General features: G+C 37.9%; 1 protein-coding gene across 1 annotated transcript in view; it reads left to right on the forward strand.

The window, feature by feature from the left end:
- Nucleotides 1-15,867, forward strand: part of LOC148364311 (guanine nucleotide-binding protein G(i) subunit alpha-2-like) — a 90,937-nt gene that overhangs the window by 66,514 nt on the left and 8,556 nt on the right. Inside the window, exons 3-5 of the mRNA XM_088338378.1 lie at nucleotides 5,830-5,971; nucleotides 10,606-10,766; nucleotides 14,323-14,451. Coding sequence (XP_088194504.1) covers nucleotides 5,830-5,971; nucleotides 10,606-10,766; nucleotides 14,323-14,451 — 432 coding nt within the window. The remainder of the gene's footprint in view (nucleotides 1-5,829; nucleotides 5,972-10,605; nucleotides 10,767-14,322; nucleotides 14,452-15,867) is intronic.

The following is a 15,867-nucleotide window of genomic DNA, read 5'->3' on the forward strand; positions in this document are numbered from 1 at the left end:
AGTGGCGCCTAGAGATACGTTCTTTTTTGGGGGGTAGGGGGGGGGGTGCTCGTTGTTTTCTGCAAAATTGTTTTGGGTAGAGCAGTGCCTTGAAGTACAAGTATTATTACTTTCTAGTGTAATGATGTCCTGAGATGCAAGATTTTTCAGTATCACCCAGCCCTGGGATACGGACGTTCAGGTTATCGTTGTACTTCAAGATACAAGCGTTTTCAGTTCTGTGTCACCTTGCATATCAAATGTTTTTCAATGTTGTGGCTAGTTAAGATGCGATCATTGGGGTGGGGGGTGGGGTGCAGTAGTGCCTTAGGATTCTTTTTTGTTTCAGTTGTGCCTTGAGATAAAAGTGTTTTTACTTTTGGTATAAGCATGTCTTGACGTCAAGTCACGTTTATTTGTTTATCTCTTAATCACACGGAGTCTTAAAGGGCTGAACAGACCACAGATGGTTGCAAACTACAGACTATTAGTAAAAATCTAAAATGAGAAAAACGATGAGCAACATTATCTGACAATAGGTGATTTTTTTTGTATTGTAAGCATAATTGAGTAATAAATTGAAATGAAATTTTCCGTAAAATCAAAAAAGAAATTACATTTACTGACAAGGGGGCTAGGTTCTTGGTTTGTAACCTGTGCTTGAGATGGTGCCCCCTGTACTAAATTATATCTTGAAGGTATTTTCGTTGCCCTACTCTCCCGAGGGATGTATGTGACAACGTAAGTGAAGAAAAAGTACCCATCAACAAGAGGACCCTATAAGTTAATGATTTGTATTTATAAAGTAGGGGAGTGATGCACCAAGTAGTAATGACAGTAGAGTTACAAACTTTTGTTGATAACGCGTTACAGTACTTTATACCAAGAAAATTAATTGTGTTGCAGGAGCATGTTTGTAACATGTTAGTCCCAACACGGAGTACAAATGGTTACTGCAGGCATGTCTGGTGATCAGTGTTTTTTCCGTTGCCAATATGCATAATTGATGTGCATATGCATTGGAGGTAAAATCCTAAGCCCAACCCTCAATTTGACCATCGGCTAAAATCCCCCCATCTCCTCCCACGCATTCACAAATCAAATATGAAATTTAAGTTTGCTTGGTCCCTCAAATCAAGTTAATTGGTTAGGCTCAAGCTGGATCAGGCTTTAAAACCAGCAGGTTCGGTGCAGGCTGTAATTTTCTAGGCCCGGTCCTACATCTAATATGCAAGTTATCTCTAATTTTAGCCCTAATTTTGCACTCAAGCATTTCCCTGTTTTCCCCAGTTGAAAAATGTCTAGTAAGTCAAGGTAATTAGTTTCATATTGTTACTAGTTAGTGTGAAATTTTGGCCTCATCTCTGCGGGATGCTAGGAATCTTGGTCTTTGGCCTTGGGGGGTGGGGCCTTAGGTGCCCCCTGCTGGACGACAGCAATAAGCAACTGTTCCAGTTTGTGCTCCAGTGTGTTGAGGCAACGGTCCACTTGGTCCTTCAAATGGCGCTCCATTTCCTCTAAGCGGCGCTCCAATGATGTATCTGCTGCCCTGTGCATGTGCTGGTTGTTCTCGTTCACTTGAAGTCGAGTGAGCTGAGTCAAAAGATCCTGACAGATAACCTCGCCTTCCTGCTTGCCCGAAACGAATCGCCCTATTATTTCAGCTAGCCAGCCGTTTGGTGTCAGTCCATTTGTTGCAGTTCCGAGGTCAGACCGGGCCGTGATGCGAGTTTTTTTTCTAAGCGCACCGTGCTTTGCAAACCTGGTGCGTTTTTTTTGTAACTAGTGCCTTGCAATACTGATGGTATTTTTTGGTAACTTGTGCCTTAAGGTACAAACATTTCCTATTGAGTGGCGCATTGCAATATTTTTTTCCAGCATGGTGGTGGCTCAAAATACAAGTGTTTTCGGGTGCCTTAGATGAGATCTTATTTTAAAGCATTAATGCCTGTAGATTTGAGGGGTTTTTAGCTGGGGGGGGGGGGTGTGAGGAATTGATTGGTGCCTCATGATTCAAGTGCTTTTAATGTGGTGGTGCTTTGAGTTAAGACCATTTTCTGATATGACTGTTTTTCAGCAATGTGGTGGTGCTTTGAGTTAAGACCATTTTCTGATACGACTGTTTTTCAGCACGGTGTTTAAATACAAGTTGGTTTCGGGGTTAGGTGGTGCTTTGAGATAAGAATGTTTTCTAATGCGGTGGCGCCTGTAGTTATGAGTAAATGTTTTGTACACTGGAGACTCAAGATGCGAGTGTTCTTTTTTGCATTGCACGTGTGCCTCAAGATATGAGTTATTTCTTTTTTGTGCCCTTGTGCCCTGAGTCTGGAGTGTTTTTTTTTGCGGTGGTGCCTTGAGATGTGGGAGATTTTTTGTATACTGGTGTCTTTGGTTGCAAGTGTTTTTTAAAATTCATTTTAAGTGCAGTGGCTTGTACCGTGCAATACACTAATTTTGTGAAAAGTGACTCGAGTTACAAGCATTTCGTATTCAGCAGCGCCCTGCGGTAAGATTGTGTTTCAGCACGGCAGGGGCTTTAAAGTCTATTTTGATTGAGGCTGACATACAATTGTTTTTTATTGGGTAGAGATTGTCTACAATTGGTTTTACCTTTAGAGTACAGTAATATCTTGAGATACGAGCTTTTTCAGTGCCTTACGATGTGATTACTTTTTTCTATACTTGCCGTTCAAAATACAAGCGCATCTCTGGTGTTGCATTGTCTTGAGATATGAGTGTTGTTTTTTGTGCAGTGGTTCCCTTGGGTTTATGAGGTTCTTTACTGTTACGCCTTGAGATTTGAGTACTATTGAATTCAGCGGTGCCTTCAGATACAGGTGGTACTACTTTTTAGTGCAATGGTGCCTTGATATATGGGTGATTTTTACTTCAGTGCTTTCAAGATAAGAATAACTTGCATTGTCCATGAGGTTGTCTCAGATCATACTCAAAGGCCACCTTGAATAACGTTGAAATTATACATTTTTAAAGTGTACCCCTAATTTTTCATTAAAAATCTATATAAAATTTTGTTTTACTTCCCTTAGCACAAACTAAACATTGTAACAATCGCTGAATACGGGCAGCCATGATTATACTTATTCATTAGAAAAGTCAACTCTTAACACAAAACCGACATAAAATTTTCAGTGTAATGATTCAATTTTCTTCATAGTACCATTCGTCATTAGATAGGCCAAATAATTGTTTCTCTTGTGCTTTTCTGAGTTTATTTATATTTTTCAGGAAAATTAGTTTTCTCCATTCTCTCACATTCATGTCTGGTCCTGTGAATAAAACAAATGTGATGAGATAAAATAAAATGCCTTTTCATATGTCATCTGGTGTTCTAAAGGTTTGCATTCGGCACTCTCGCCGCCGTGACCTGGGTTCGATTCCCAGTGCATCCAATGATTTGCAATTCTGGCATATTTCGACGTATTATTTAGAGCTCAACTACGGTAATATACCGCAAAACCTCTTGTAAAATGCGCACTCACACTTTGATTTGAAAAATAGGAGTTATCCACAAATTAATACGGTATATCAATATGTCACTTTTATCATTTTTTTACACAGAACTTGTAGCTCAAAGCGCATCTGCGATCTCACAATCAAATGGAAAAACCTCGAACCTTCTTAGTTCCTTTGTCTTTTAAAATGTATATACGTGTTTTTGTCATTTTTTTGGGCTCGACATAAAGCTTTCGCTTGTAAATTTCCAAGCCCATTTCTTGGCACTTTATCACAATCAATCAATATAAATTCCGTTGATCGTGCGTAGTGGATTGTTGAACAAACGATTTTTCAAGGATCTCGAGGCAAAATGGAGCTCGCGACTCTGTCTCAACCAGCCTATGAGGCGTTGATGACATCTGGCAACGTGACATTTGCACACTGCTGCTGTGCTCTAGCGAAAATATTGTGGCCTAACACTGCAGTATGCCAAACACTTTCCGACCCATTAAGTTTTTTCCATCCATCGCCGATCAAGGAAATTACGACAAATGCCCGTCCCTTTAGAACAATGACTTCCAATGATGATTACGTCCCAAAAAATGTTCATTACAACTTCTTATTAGGCTCCGAACAAACTTGAATTTTTTGATTCACATCAAAAGTGTTCAATGTTTTCTAAGGCGTCAGCGTCATTCATTTTGTCATGATTGAGTCATTTATCATAACTTAATATTACTTTTTTGACGACAGATACTGGTGGTAGAATTCACACTGAGGTCATATTGAGAAAGAGCAACACTGCTTTCAGGGCTTTATACTCCAGTTTTTTTTTGTGCCTCAAGTTTTATAGAACGTATCTGCATCGCCTACCGCAGTTGTGTCAAACAGGCAGCCTGTGGGCTGGATCAGGCCCGCTAAGGGATTGAATCCGGCCCGCGAGACAAGGTTGAGGGGAAGCGCAAGAGGAAAACGAGCTACAGGTTGAAATATGTCCACCTGATATTGCCAAAGCCAGGTGCCTCTCACAAATGCTGTATGTGCATTTATTTCTCTCTCTCTCTCTTCCTCCCTTTTTCTCTCTATCTCTCTTTCACTCTCTCTTCTCTCTTTCTCTCTCTTGCTTTCCCCTTCTCTCTTTCTAACCTTTTCCCCGTTTCTCCTCATTTCTCTCCTTTCTCTTTCTATCTTTTTAATTTCCTTTGGATTTCTTTCTTTCTCTCTCTTTCCCCTTCTCTCACTATTTCTCTTTTCATCTCTTTTGTTTCTCGCGTTCTCTCTCGCCCTTTTCTTTTCTGTCTCCCTTTCTCTCTTTTCTTGTCCCACACTCTCTTTTTCTCTCTTTGTCTTTTTTCTTTCTCCTCAATCTACTAGTCCAGCCCCCGAGAGAATGTTTGGTCTATTGTGTGGCTTCCAAGTTAAAATGAGTTTGACACCACTGGTCTAACGTAAAATATGTCTGATATCCATACTCTGCTATAAGTCAAAGTATTTGGGTTTTAATGTTAAATCCTCTTTGTTTCAATGGATTGAATATGGCTAAAAATAGCAATACTTTCTTTTTTCCCCTCCATGTTCAAAACAAAATGTTTTGCCCTGGAAAAATAACTACGGGTATCAGGCATATTTGAAAAATAATTCATAAAGTTTAGTTTATCTTTGAATACAAATGTAGGTCATATAAATGACAAGATTTAATAATTTCTAACATTTTCAACCCTATTATCCACAACTTTCTTCACAAAATTTAACCCTGTGGCCTATGCAGAGATGCGGCTAATATATGTATTGTTTCTTTATTTTAACGCTGTGTACTTCTGTTGCTGATGTTTTTTACTTGTGGTGCTGCGTCTCAGTGACTTATACCAGTGTGTGATTTTTAACCAGCCCTGTTTTTTTGCTGTGTAACTTGTGTTGATGTCTCTGTGCCTATCCCCTCCATGTGTGTTTGTTGTTAAAACTTTAAAAACTCAACATGAGCACATGCGGCTTGTAGTCGGGTGCTAATCATGTATGTGCACATGTTTTTTACTTTTAAAAGATGGCTTATCGTCAGGTGCAACTTAAAGTTCGTAACTTTTAGTATGTTACTATTTTAGATTCTCCAGAAAGAAGATCATATTGGTATTTTTAGAATTTTATTTCAATATCTGACTATGTATTCTGTCAGGCTATCATTGGGGAAATTTTGAGTAGCGCCAAACCACCAAGTCACTCTTAATGTAAATACAATATTAAATTTTCTTACATTACAGTTCAAAAGGATCGTTGACATCAATAGCCGTCATTGGCACTTAACACGATTAGTACGGTTGACTGCTTTAGACGTCAAATCAATATTAACCAGCTAGGATTTTCCTTGTCAATTGAGAATTTTGTTGACTTGGTTGACAGGATTATCCACGAGGACGGCTACTCAGAAGAGGAATGCAAGCAATACCGAGCGGTTGTGTACAGCAACACCATCCAGTCCATCATGGCCATCATCAAAGCCATGTCCAACCTCAAGATTGACTACGAGGAGACTGCGAGGGCGGTAAGGCATATCATAGTCCGTCTTTTCATGGTTGATTTGATGAAAATCTTTCATACGAGTGCTTAAAAGTACTAGAGAGCAATATTGAAAGCTGACCTGTTGCGTCCTAAAAATACGGCGTTAAATACATCTTTAAGGAAACTGCAGTGCATTGTAACTTATCTTCTGTGCCTGGCTATATGATTTCTTTTAATCGCCATCAAAGCCGCTTTTTTGCCTTCATCTTTACACCCATATCTTGCCTCGGGGATTTTTGTGCTGCGGAATGTATGTAGCAGCAATTCTCTTCCATGAAAAAAGTGTGTGCTCAGAGATTCTCTCGACTGAATCTTACCTTTCAGTCTTTGCACGTTTTCTTGAGATTCTCGTATGTTCTTTAAAGAACAACCTTTCAACAGGCGACCACCCATGGATCTGTTGAAAGGATGTGGAAAATACAGGAATACTTCCCAATAATATAGAAATTTTGTACCCTATAACTAGGGTTTGCGAGACCTTTCGGTCCCCCGCCCCCCTTTCTTTGCCTTGCTGTCTCTTAGGGAGTAGAGAGGAGAGGATCCCCAGTCCCCTCGCTCCCTCCACTTTAGTGTTATGAGTGCTCTGCAGGAAGGAGTTCTAAATATAATGGAAGCTAGAGCTCTTGTTGGTGATAGGAATGAGTGGAGAGGTGTTGTGAAAGGATATTGGGATGTTTGGACGCGTTCTAAGTCTCAACAGTCCATTACAAGTTTAGTAGACACTCAAAAAAGGCGAAAAGGCATCTATGTATCTTGAACTTGCAATTTCAACTTCAGATAATAAATTTCAACTTATTCTTAAAAGCCCGACTCTGAGCCCTTTCTATTTTAGCTCAGGAGGTAGAGCACTCGTCTTGGGATCAAGAGATCGCAGGTTAGATTCCCGGCTCCTCCGTGTTATTTGTGGAATTGTTCATCGGCAAGACACTGAATCTCTAATAACCCCGATAGCAGGTAGTTGCCTTGCATGGCTGATGCTGCTATCGGTTAGTTAGTGTGTAAAAAGTAAAAGTGTGAAGCACATTGTAAAGCGCTTTGGGAGGTCTTCATTGACTTGAAAAGCGCTATATAAATGCAAACCGTTTACATTTAACTTCTTTGGTTACAAAAGCATATCCACCCTAAAGGTTGTGGAAATTGAAAGAGCTGTCACATGATTTGCTGATGGTGACAATGATATAAACACTGCACAATAGTCGATACAAAGAATTACATAAGCAATAATGGTCAACATAATGAACTGGTATCCTTGGAAACTAATGGTGTCCAAAATTAGAAAAGAAAATTATCAGACTCATGTAGTCTAGTGAACTTTATTGAACGAATATTTTCCAATACGATCAGTTTGACAAAGCAAAGTTTTTATGGCTATCAATAATCTTACATTTTCAACAGGCAGAAAAGATTTATTTAAGTGATACAAAAATCCCTAGAAAATGAAAATACGAGAAGCCTGTATTATTCAGCCTCCATCGGTAGTAGTGGCTTCAAATTTTGCAAAGGTGGGCTAAATCCAGAGTTCATACAGGTGCTTGAAACCCTTGAAAATGCTTGAATTTTAATGTTGTGTTTTCAAGGTTAGGAAAAAGCTTGAATTTTGGGTGAAGTGCCTGAAAATGCTTGAAATTGTTTGGTGACGAATCATCATGGCGTTGTCTTGTCTACTGGCCATATTAGAGGAATGCTCTATTTAGAAAACCAGCTCTTTTGGCTCAGCTCCGAAACGGATCCTCAGATTATTTTTTTAATGACATTGTCGATAATTATAAAACATTATGCACCAAATTATTTAGTAATGTCATAGGTTTTGCATAGGATCCCTTAAAAACATGAAATATGAATGAAAATATTCTCAGATCTGGAAAACAATTGGAACATACGAACTATTTTAGCTTTGTACGCACTGAACAGATTTAAATTCGAACAGCAACACAAAATATCTGTAAATGCTGAACATTAAAAGAGAATTTAATTATATTAACTCTTCAGTGCTATAAATAAATGGTAAAATGCAAAAAGAATAACTATTTACGATCCTATTTTAACCTATCCAGACGCAGATATTATGAAAATCATGCAAAAAATACGAATTAAATAAATAAAGCGAAAATATCTGCAGTCTCTAAGATTCAAAGATTGAATGCACTCTGCTTCAGAGCAATCAATCTCATTAAAATGAGTCAAAATTTGGGTATTTTTTTCTGCTTTTTATACATACAGTGCTATCTTTTTTTTTTGTCTTCCGTATTGAACTCACTTATTACACAACACCTTTTGAACCCTTTCCATATTTGTAAACAAGTGTGATGTAGCCAAGCTTGCCGGACCTTGTTGAAGCAGAATTCATTTCAGTTTATAGCAGGCCATTGACACAAAAAGGTCATATATCATAGATGGGAACAGCTCAAAGTATGTGCTAGCAGCAAAATAGCAACTATGTTTTAGTCATCAAAGTCAAGATAAAAACGTTCTTTTGATCGGCGATGGATTTCTTCCTTTTGAAAAACTGGCCTTGAAAGTGCTTTAAAAGTGCTTAAATTTGGCAATGAAAAAGGAGTATGAACCTTGTTATTTAAAAAAACAAAACAGTAATTTCAATTTTCCGTAATTTCCTTAACTGTAATAACTAAATATACTTTAATTAACATAAAGTGCAAACATCTATTAACCAAAGAGAACACTTTCTTCAAGAGGTAATGTACGCTAAAAAAACGATTCTCAACATTTTTTGGTGTATGATATAATGGTGCTCATGTGTCAAAATTATGGCTCACAGGCCAATTGTGGCCCACCACATCATTTAATGTGGCCCGCTAGACAATGCTGAGGGAAACACAAGAGAACAATGAGCTGCATCACACAATAACTTGCATTTTCAGATTTTTCCATTTGATGTAGTCAAAACCAGACATCACTCTAAAGCACCCACTGTAGCTGTATTTGCTGACTGCCATTAATTAACCAGAGAACACTGAAGAAACCTATCCTGATGTTATTATACTTAAAATAAGTCTGACGCGCTGTTTAAAGAAATACAAAAATTATATCTAGGTGTATTTGTGGAAGTTTAAAGATCCTTTAGCACCTTTCTATAATAGGTATAAAATCACACAGCAAAGTTCCCATCTTCAGGTAAACATTTTGATAAAAAAATGATAAGCGGAACAACTCAAATCATTAAAACAATCCTTTGAATTGCTTTTGGTAAGCTATTTATTTCACTTGTTAGTCTGTGCCAATTTTTTAAGTTAAATAAATTGTAGTGGGAATAAATTGATAGTTGATAAATACTACAAGAGATTCAATCTTAGTGAAGAAAAAAAATATAGAGGGGAAAAAACCCCTCAATAATCATTTTATAATCTTTAATACCTTTATAATGGTGGGACAAATAAGCGATTCACATTTATACCGTGATTTTATCTTTGGCACTTTAAAGTCAACCTTTCTCCCCGGAATCGATTTTTATGATGTCATATCCATTACGTAATTTTTTTTTTTTATTGTATTTTCTCATCTTTCAGTGTTGACTGTAAATAGGATCATTAAAGGACGGCAGTTTTGTTACGTTGACATTTCACTTCATGACATTTTGTGGCCTTGAAACCTGTTGCACAGTGTACATGTTATGTTCTCATTGTCTCAGTTGAAATTAATGTCAGCTGGCGGACTGACTGACACAGACCGATGTGCGTTGTTTGAACATTATTCTTGGTTTATTGTCCCAGAATTCTACGATTTTAATTGCTTGTTTTTTAGTAAAAGTTGCAATCATTAATTATATCGAATCGCAATACTTAGAAAATGGCAATTATCAAGAAGCGTGATTTAAATCAAATTGGCCCCCTGAGTATCGTGATACGATCGAATCGTGACCAAAGCAGATTGTCCCGACCCTAAAATCTTGCTTTCCTGAATAATAATTTGTAAGCCTCCGCAAAAACCACCAGCCCTCCAGCTAAGGCATGCTTTTTTTGCCATTAATTTACTACTCTGGACCCCATGAGAATTGTTTTACTACCATGTGTCACAGAGCTAAAAGGAGTTTTACATCAGCTGCATTGTTCAATCAAGACCATCTTAGTGGCTGTAGAAAACCTTTTCTCGAGTCAAGTCAAGTTTATTTGTACAGCCCTTAATTACAAAGAGTCTCAAGGGGCTGCACAGATCAAAGACTATTGCAAACTATTATTACAGACTATTATGGGGGGGATTTTGTAAGGGTTATTGTTCTATATTCGTTATCAATTATCCATTATCCATTATCGGTCAATTCATAATTCACTACAAAGCCAGGGGCCGAGACTATTATGACACCATCCCCTCATCTAAAACCTACATGAGGGCAAATGATGCACATATTATCAACATCAAGTATAGGTTATTCATATGCTATAGAGTAGAAGTGTGTCTTAAGCTTAGATTTAAACATTTGCACTGAGGTTGCAGATCAAATCTCGAGCCTTGACTTCGACATATGTAACCCACACTATCTCTGAATTGTGACCGGACCGGACTTCTTTCCTTCGATTAAACCCAAATGACCAGCAGGCATTGAAATCTTGGTCGCAGATTTAAAACCACAGCTAATCTGACGTGTTTGTTTCTTGTTACCAGGACGACGCCCGCCAACTGTTTTCCCTGTCTGCAGCTGCAGAGGAGCAGGGCGTCCTGCCCGACGACCTGTCAAACGTCATTCAGCGACTCTGGGCTGACGGCGGTGTCCAGAGTTGCTTCACGCGAGCTCGAGAGTATCAGCTCAATGACTCTGCTTCATAGTGAGTAACTGCCTCATAATGTCTGCTGGTGCTATCCCAGCTAATTATGCATCAGAGTTCAACAAATCATAGGGTGTCTAGTATGTGTTCTCCTGACTACTAGTTTCTACGAGGTATTGGTAACACTAGGCCAGAAATGCATTATTAGTTTGAAGAAAACTGAAAAATCACACACACACCCTTTATCAGTATACATCATTCCTAAGACTTAAAAAGTGGTCGGCGGCGCCCTCTGTTGGCTGCGGCTGCATCGGCTCGCTACAACGGGTCAGGTGCAATCGACATTTCGTTCTGTGTACATTGTTACACAGAATGACAATACAAGGAAATTATTATTATTATTTGTATGTATCTGTGTTTATACTAGGGACGCACGATTTTGGAAATAAACCTAATAGTGATTTTTCAGACCAGTATTGCAATTTCGATACGATTTATGATTTAAAGAAAAAAGTGCATTTTTTTGTGCTTAAGTTTTTTTCTCTGAGTATTTAACCCTCCTGTTGTCCTCGGGTCACAATAATCTGCCACGGTGTTGTTGAAAACCCAGAAATATCCCCTGGAATGATTTTTTTATTTAACATTAGATTTTGATTTTCTTGTCCTAAATTTTTCCAACAGTCGAACAGCTAAATTCAATTCTTATTTCAGATTAAAGCTGTATAAAAAAAACAAAAATACAAAAAGGTCTTTAAAGTGAAGACAACACAAGGGTTAATCATATTGACATGCTTGACTATAAAAACAGAACCCTCTTCAGGGGGTGCTTTGTTAGGGTATCTCTCCACCATAACACAATCGCACTACGTCACATCGCAATATCAATTAGATTTCGTTTAATTGTGCAGCTCTAATATATATGTTTGTGTGTATCTGTGTATATACATGTATAGGTTTGTGTGTATTTGTGTATTTACGTTTATACATTTATTTATATATAAATATACATACAGTGAAGAAAATAAGTATTTGAACACCCTGCTATTTTGCTATTTCTCTGACTTAGAAATCATGGAGGGGTCTGAAATATTCATCGTAGGTGCATGGCCACTGTGAGAGAGATGAAATGAAATGAAATGATCCGCATTTATATAGCGCTTTTCAAGTCAATGACTTCCCAAAGCGCTTTACAATGTGCTCCACATTTCCCAATAGCGGCCTTGCAGCCATGTAAGGCGCTAACCTGCTTATTGGGGGTATTAGGGGTTCAGTGTCTTACCCAAGGGGGGGGTCTGCATATAGGAGAGGACCAGTGCACTGGATTAAAGAGAGGATGACTGGGGCTGTGTATTGTGAGATTTTGGTGAACAACCTCCTTCCCTCAGTCAGAGCATTGAAGATGGGTCGTGGCTTGGTCTTCCAACGCACACAGCCAGGAAAACCAAGGAGTGGCTCGGTAAGAAGCATATCAGGGTTCTACCATGGCCCAGCCAGTCTCCAGACCTGAACCCAATCGAAAATCTTGAGAGGAAGCTGAAACTGTGTTTGTCAGTCACAGCCAGGAAATCTGACTGATCTAGAGAAGATCTGTGTGGAGGACTGGGCCAAAATGCAGTGTGTGCAAACCAGGTGAAAAACTACAGGGAATGTTTGACCTCTGTAATAGCAAACAAAGGCTACTGTACAAAATATTAACATTCATTTTCTCAGGTGTTTAAATACTTATTTGAAGCTATTTCACACAAATAAATTGTCAAAAAATCATGCATTGTGATTTCTGGATTTTTTCTTTTAGCTTATCTCACAGTGGACATGCACCTACGATGAAAACTTCAGACCCCACCATGATTCTTCAGTGGGAGAAATGGCAAAATAGCAGGGTGTTCAAATACATATTTTCTTGACTGTATATATATATATATATATATATATATATATATATATATATGAATTACCTCAGTGACCCATATAGCTTAGCGCTCTATTAGTGGAAGTACAATGACAGTGCTTCCTGGGTGATAATAGTGCAAGGTTGCTTGTGAAGTTAGGCACCCATCGCTGTGTGTAAAAAAAAAAAAAATTGAAGAATAGAAGAAACTCATTTTGGTTTCCTCCCCATGAGACGGGGATTAGTGCACTCATCTCTGTTGAATACACAAGGACTGTGACACACATTATGACACCTTAAGGCCATGGCTGAGGAGCTCGAATTCACGTGGTCCCTCTTGAAGAAGCCATTTAATCTGTTACAGCCTCTCTGCACCTTCTTGTGTGCACACATTGGCCATCAGGGGGCAGCATGATAAAATAGTGCAGACACAAAAAAGAACAGGGATTTCGCTCTAGGAATATTAGTCAGCTTTGCTGAGAATAAAGAATATGTGCATCTAAATGTTATGACAAAGTTGAATGTACGTTGCTTGTGTTTAAATATTAGTTTCTAAAAGTGCTTCAGCCTAACTATGACATCTCTTAGCATTAGAATAGCAAACTAGCAATAGATTGAATTGGTTTACGTTAACAGTGTATAAGTTTAATTAGTTATTTTCTGTCAAATCACATCTGACCAATATTTGTTGGCGAAAGCAATCACTTTCGTTTTCTCTTAAATTGATTCATTTGTTCGCACACCCTTTTAAACAGTATTGATATCTTTTTCAATAACCTCATTTTTATCTTAAAAATGTTAATGTTAAATTGGGCGGCTCATCGTAAAGCGCTCGTCTTTGAATCAAGAGGTCGCAGGTTCGATTCCCGGCTCTTCGGAATTATATGTCGAAGTGTCCTTGGGAAAGACACTGAATCCCTAATGCCCCCGATGAAATGAGCAGGTAGTTACCTTGCATGGCTGACACTGCTATCCGTTATATACTGTGTAAAAGGGAAAGTGTGAAGCACATTGTAAAGCGTTTTGGGAAGTCATCATTGACTTAAAAAGTGCTATATAAATCCCGAAAATTTACATGTATACCATATGACCTATAATGTTTATTTACCATTATTTTATTTTTTTTGAATGGACTGATTTGTTATAAAAAAATATTGTTGAATAGGAATTTGCAAGAATGAATGTAATCAAAACATGTTTTTATACAAAACCAAAACAAATGTATTAATTTCTTATTGTTAATTACACATTACGAAAAAAATACACATACACTGCAGAAAAATTAACCTATTCGGAACATTTTTTGTGGCTCACTATAACTGTTTTTGATATTTTTGTTTTTACCTGTTTTTCTAGTAAAATAGAAAATATAATTCCTAAACTATGCAAATTAGACAGAAATGGTAGATAGACTTTTGTGGCAATTTTAAGGTATACATATATTTTTGTGATCTTAGTAAAAACAATTCCTACACTAAGTTTTATCTGCCATATTGAAATATATTTCTTATCACAAAAATTACATTTCACATTTGATATTTTTGGAGGAATTAATTAAAATATATGTTCCCAATTAAATTGTGCAAACATTCTTGTTACATTTCAACCAATGATGAAAGTGATTCTTATAATAACCAAAATGGAACAATAGTATTGTTTTGTCTTTATCCAACACCTCATATGATGATTGTGGATTTTTTTCTCCTCCCTCTCACCTTCCCACTCCAGCTATTTGAACGACCTGGAGAGGATAGCCAAGCCGGATTACATCCCGACGCAGCAAGATGTGCTGCGAACCCGAGTCAAGACCACAGGCATCGTGGAAACCCACTTTACTTTTAAGGATCTGCACTTCAAGTAAGACTCTATAATCATTATAGCGCTGTCAAGTTGCGCATTGACTCTGGAGGATGTAACAAATCAAAGCAATGGTGCGTGACGTCGCTCACATAACGAGACTGCCGTCGGCAAAGAATGTCAACAAACACAATGAGATGTTTCCCTTTAGTTAAACTTGGCCGGGCTACTAATGAAACGGTTCTCACGCCCTAGCCTGGCTCCAAGAAAACCAAGAGAAATGAGATGTGCTTCACGTTTCTGCTTAAGGCAATGCTCATGTGTAGGGCAACATTAGAAATGCTAAAGTTTTTCACAACAAATCCCTGCAGCTACACTAAATCCCCCAAAATGTCTTATGTTTTCGTTTCTAAAGTATTATTTTTCTTATTTTATTTATTATTGTTTAATAGTTATAAAACGTTAAGATGAACGGCTCTTCATGAGCAAAATTACATTTTAGTTGCAATATCGGATGTATCCTTGTGAATCTATTTCACTGTACGGTATGTTTGTATTCATGTTTTTCTGTTTATCATTTTATATTTGTTTAATTATTTTAAATAACAAGTGAACAAATAGGGTTAACTTTTTTTCTAATGTTAAGAAATTTAAAATAATATGCACTATAAAGTTGAGTTTAACTTACTTTTGGAAGATGAGCTTCAACAGTTAGGCGACTTCCTCCTCCGTGGTAAAAAGTGTCTGAGAAAAAAGCAATCCAACCATTTTCTCAACCGCATCAAGCTTTCTTATTCCACTTTCATTTCAAATGAAACAGCTCGCCTCTTTTTTACACTTTACACCAACCATGTTGAATGAATGCACGAGATATTAATTAATCAAAATGTCAAAGTTCCTAGCTCACTGGAGATACAGTACCCTATGTTTACACACAAACTAGGAAGAGGAAGCGAATTTCTTCTTCGGGGTGAATGCTGGGTGAGCTCTCACAGACACCACACGCCGGTATCGGCGGAAAGAAGCACTACAGTAATGTCCTGTACTCGGAAAAAGGTACACACAATACAAAATCTAACAGCAATGTCCAGATTTTTTTCGATATCTACCGTTTTACGGAAGTCGAATGGTTGTAAGTAGGGGAGCGTCAGTATGACGTTAACCAATAGTAGACAGGCATCATAAAGATGTTTTAGGCCCCATCATTAACAGTCAGACCACAAAGTTTGAATACGTACGTTTTTGGGTATGCAAATGATTTTGTTGTTTATTTCGTATGGTGGGGAAGATGCTTTAGCAAGGGGCCGAAAAAAAATCTTTCACATCATAAAGTGAAAACTTTGCAAGATAAGGACGCCTTGCTCCGGGGGTGTACTGTAAGAGGCTCAATGTGTAAGGTTAAGAACACCAACGAATGTTTTGAGTCCGTGTATCCGTGTGCAGTTATGGAACCTCATCATTGTGTCTGGTTGTTAT

Source organism: Urocampus carinirostris, chromosome 6, assembly GCF_059441175.1.
Source record: "Urocampus carinirostris isolate Australia breed hairy pipefish chromosome 6, RoL_Ucar_1.0, whole genome shotgun sequence".
NCBI classification, from domain to species: domain Eukaryota; kingdom Metazoa; phylum Chordata; class Actinopteri; order Syngnathiformes; family Syngnathidae; genus Urocampus; species Urocampus carinirostris.